This window comes from Cyprinodon variegatus, unplaced genomic scaffold (genome assembly GCF_000732505.1).
Source record: "Cyprinodon variegatus isolate N-32 unplaced genomic scaffold, C_variegatus-1.0 Scaffold132, whole genome shotgun sequence".
Taxonomy (NCBI): Eukaryota; Metazoa; Chordata; class Actinopteri; order Cyprinodontiformes; family Cyprinodontidae; genus Cyprinodon; species Cyprinodon variegatus.
Genome location: NW_015150585.1, coordinates 213,535 through 216,440, shown reverse-complemented (window position 1 = coordinate 216,440; position 2,906 = coordinate 213,535). Strand labels below are relative to the sequence as shown.

At 42.5% G+C, this 2,906-nt stretch overlaps 1 protein-coding gene across 2 annotated transcripts; it reads left to right on the top strand.

Moving 5' to 3' along the window:
* The first annotated feature begins 402 nt into the window (after nucleotides 1-402).
* On the top strand, nucleotides 403-2,257 carry hoxd10 (homeobox D10). Of its 2 annotated transcripts, none has more exons than XM_015376279.1 (2): nucleotides 403-1,108; nucleotides 1,635-2,257. In XM_015376279.1, exons 1-2 carry the CDS (start codon nucleotides 403-405, stop codon nucleotides 1,907-1,909), a joined length of 981 nt encoding a protein of 326 aa, XP_015231765.1. In that variant the 3' UTR covers nucleotides 1,910-2,257. The 2 variants fall into 2 exon arrangements, with proteins under 2 accessions (XP_015231765.1, XP_015231764.1); XM_015376278.1 differs by having other exon boundaries at nucleotides 1,632-2,257.
* The last annotated feature ends 649 nt before the right edge of the window (nucleotides 2,258-2,906 follow it).

Genomic DNA, 2,906 nt, shown 5'->3' with positions numbered 1-2,906 from the left:
TGGACTAAACTATATTACAAAATAAACCACACTCATGACACCATATTCATACATACAGTGACCCACACGCATAGTACAAATTTAGTCTATTACTCGCATTTTCATATTTTCAGACTTTGCGCACAAAGAAAAAACTTGCCACAAGCCACATTGCCTCCTGCACTTGGTGCAAAACCAATTTCAAGTACGCGTCATAGGTGTCGCTGTTGACCACGTCTCCCTCCTCATAGTGTGTGCGTCCAGCCAGAGGAGGCTGCGTCTCAAGGCCATTTTCAAATCTCATTGGTGGTTTTGTCATGTGGTGCGGAGGCATCCTGACTTACAGAATATTTTTCCAAGACATGTCATCTTACAAAAAGACATCTCTCTCCTCTTAAGAACTTAAAGACTCAAAAATTAGAGATGTCTTTCTCCAGCAGCTCACCTGCAGCCAACCCGTTCCTAGTGGACTCTTTGATCGGCGCATGCCGGACGGACAGCTTCTACTCTAACGGCAGCATGTACATGCCGTCCGGTTCGGACATGCACGGGACATACGGAATGCAAACTTGTGGACTCTTGCCGAATTTTGGTAAAAGAGGAGATGTTGCCCCCCAAAACACTTCCATGAACGTCCACTCATATATACCTCAGATAGACACCTGGGCTGATCCGAGCAGAACCTGCAGATCAGAGATGTCAAACTGCACGTTTCCACAGAGCATCAAGGAAGAGAGCAACTGCTGCATGTACTCAGATAAAAGAGTCCACAAAGAGGGATATTCCAATCTCATTAACGAACCGTGCGCCGTGGACGGTCCGGAGATCCCGGTTCCGGGCTACTTCAGACTAAGCCAAGCTTACGCTAACGGGAAGCAGCCGGAAAACTACTGCCAGGAGCCTCGAAGCCCGACACCGACGCTTGCGCAGCTCGGTCGGGTCACGCCGAAACCGCAGCACGTCTCCTCCTCCTCTTCCTCTGGATTTGCAGAAGCGGAAAATAGCGCCCGGGAACCAGAAAGGATCACCAGCACACCGATTCCAAGTGAAAGCCCGGACCCAAAGTCGGGCTCGGATGAGAAAACAGAAGAGTCCAGACCCGAGCTGCTGCAGCAGAAGGAAGGGAAAGGTGGGTTGGGTGTAGTGAAATGAAAAGCTTTTATCTGCAGCTCTGAGGAGGCTCCAGTAGCATCATAAAAGCAAGTATAAAACACAAACAGCCCTAAAGTCGTAACGTTTAATGATAGTCTTTATCCGGTTGCAGCAATGGGCAGCTGGATGCTTTCACTATGCTGTATTAGCCTCCCCTTATATGTAACTGCAATATATATTGTAAAAATACATTTGAGGTTTTTGTCTCAAATTGCATTTAAAATAAACATTAAATTAATCTCACAAATAATATGTAACTAATCAGGCACTTTTCAAAAATATGAATGGATTTCAGTAAAAAGATGAAAATATGATGTTGCATCATAGAGTTTATTTTGGTTTAGTCCTTTCATTAACCTCCACAAAGCTCCAAACTATTTTTATTACTCAGGGAAAGCATTTAATTGTCTCTTATTTCCCAGAGGTGAGATCCAAAAGCAGAAGGTGAGATGTTTGTATTCAGCAGTGTGTAATTTGACTTTTTCCCCCTTTTTTTCCAGCAGAGTGCAAGACTGAGACGCTGACAAACAACTGGCTTACGGCGAAGAGCGGCAGGAAGAAGAGGTGCCCCTACACCAAGCACCAAACCCTGGAGTTAGAGAAGGAGTTCCTGTTCAACATGTACCTGACCCGGGAGCGCCGCCTAGAGATCAGCAGGAGCGTCAACCTGACCGACAGACAGGTCAAGATCTGGTTCCAGAACCGGAGGATGAAACTGAAGAAAATGAACCGGGAAAACCGCATCCGAGAACTGACCTCGACTCTCACCTTTTCCTGAGCCTCCATGCTCCACTTGGTTATCGCTTTTTTTATTTTTAAATTCCCCGTAATTATTTTGGTGGCATTGGACTTTTCTCCTAACTTTCAACAAAGCTGTGACTGTCCCCTGTGTTGAGCAGCATCGTGTTTTAGTGTTATTCCATAACAGGGTAGAGCACTTTTTGGTTTCAAAATATTACGTGACACTCCTTTTTTTTTCACCAAAAGACTTCCTGATATAGAGTGGGAATGATAAAGCTGTGGAATCACGGGAGCACATTTTGTGGTGTTTTTGTGAATAATTTGTGTTGCTCTCTTTTTTTTGTGCAAGCCCCTGTTTTTGCTTGGTGCCAACGCATTTCCTCAATGGAAAGCAACGATGAACTGTGGATTTAGTGCATGTTTTGGTGCATGTGTATCTTGCAATAAATATGTGGTCAAATAAGTTTCTTTATTTGTATTCATGGGAACAGGGGATATTTTCTGTTATCCAAAGTGGAGGAATATATGCGGAACGTATAGAAATTATTAAGGTATTTTTTTTGCGCTTACTAACCGACAGTTGCACAAAACATTTTTAAAGTGGTAAAGAAAATATGTTAATTGGAAGGTGTGTACTGAATTCTTCAAAACATTAATTTGCTTTATTCTAAATATATTAGAGCTCAGAAGACAACACTTAATGCTAAATGAAATGAGAGAAGACGAAAAAACATCTGGGTTTTGTGAGAATGCATATAAATAGTGCCATACTGGTTTATTATAATCGTAGTGATTTAAATCGCACAGATAGTTCAACGAAAACCCGCAGGTTTGTTTGTGCATATGCATAAAAAAACAGGCGATGCAAAGAGGCGTGGGTTGTGTAAACGAACAAGCGATTACCTTGATGTTTAACCCTGTTTATAACTTAAATATTACTCAATAAACATTGCATAAGAGATTTTTATATTCATGCATAATTAAAAGCTGTAAATGCAACCCGAGCCATGCATAGTCCTTTTAACTATCCTGCT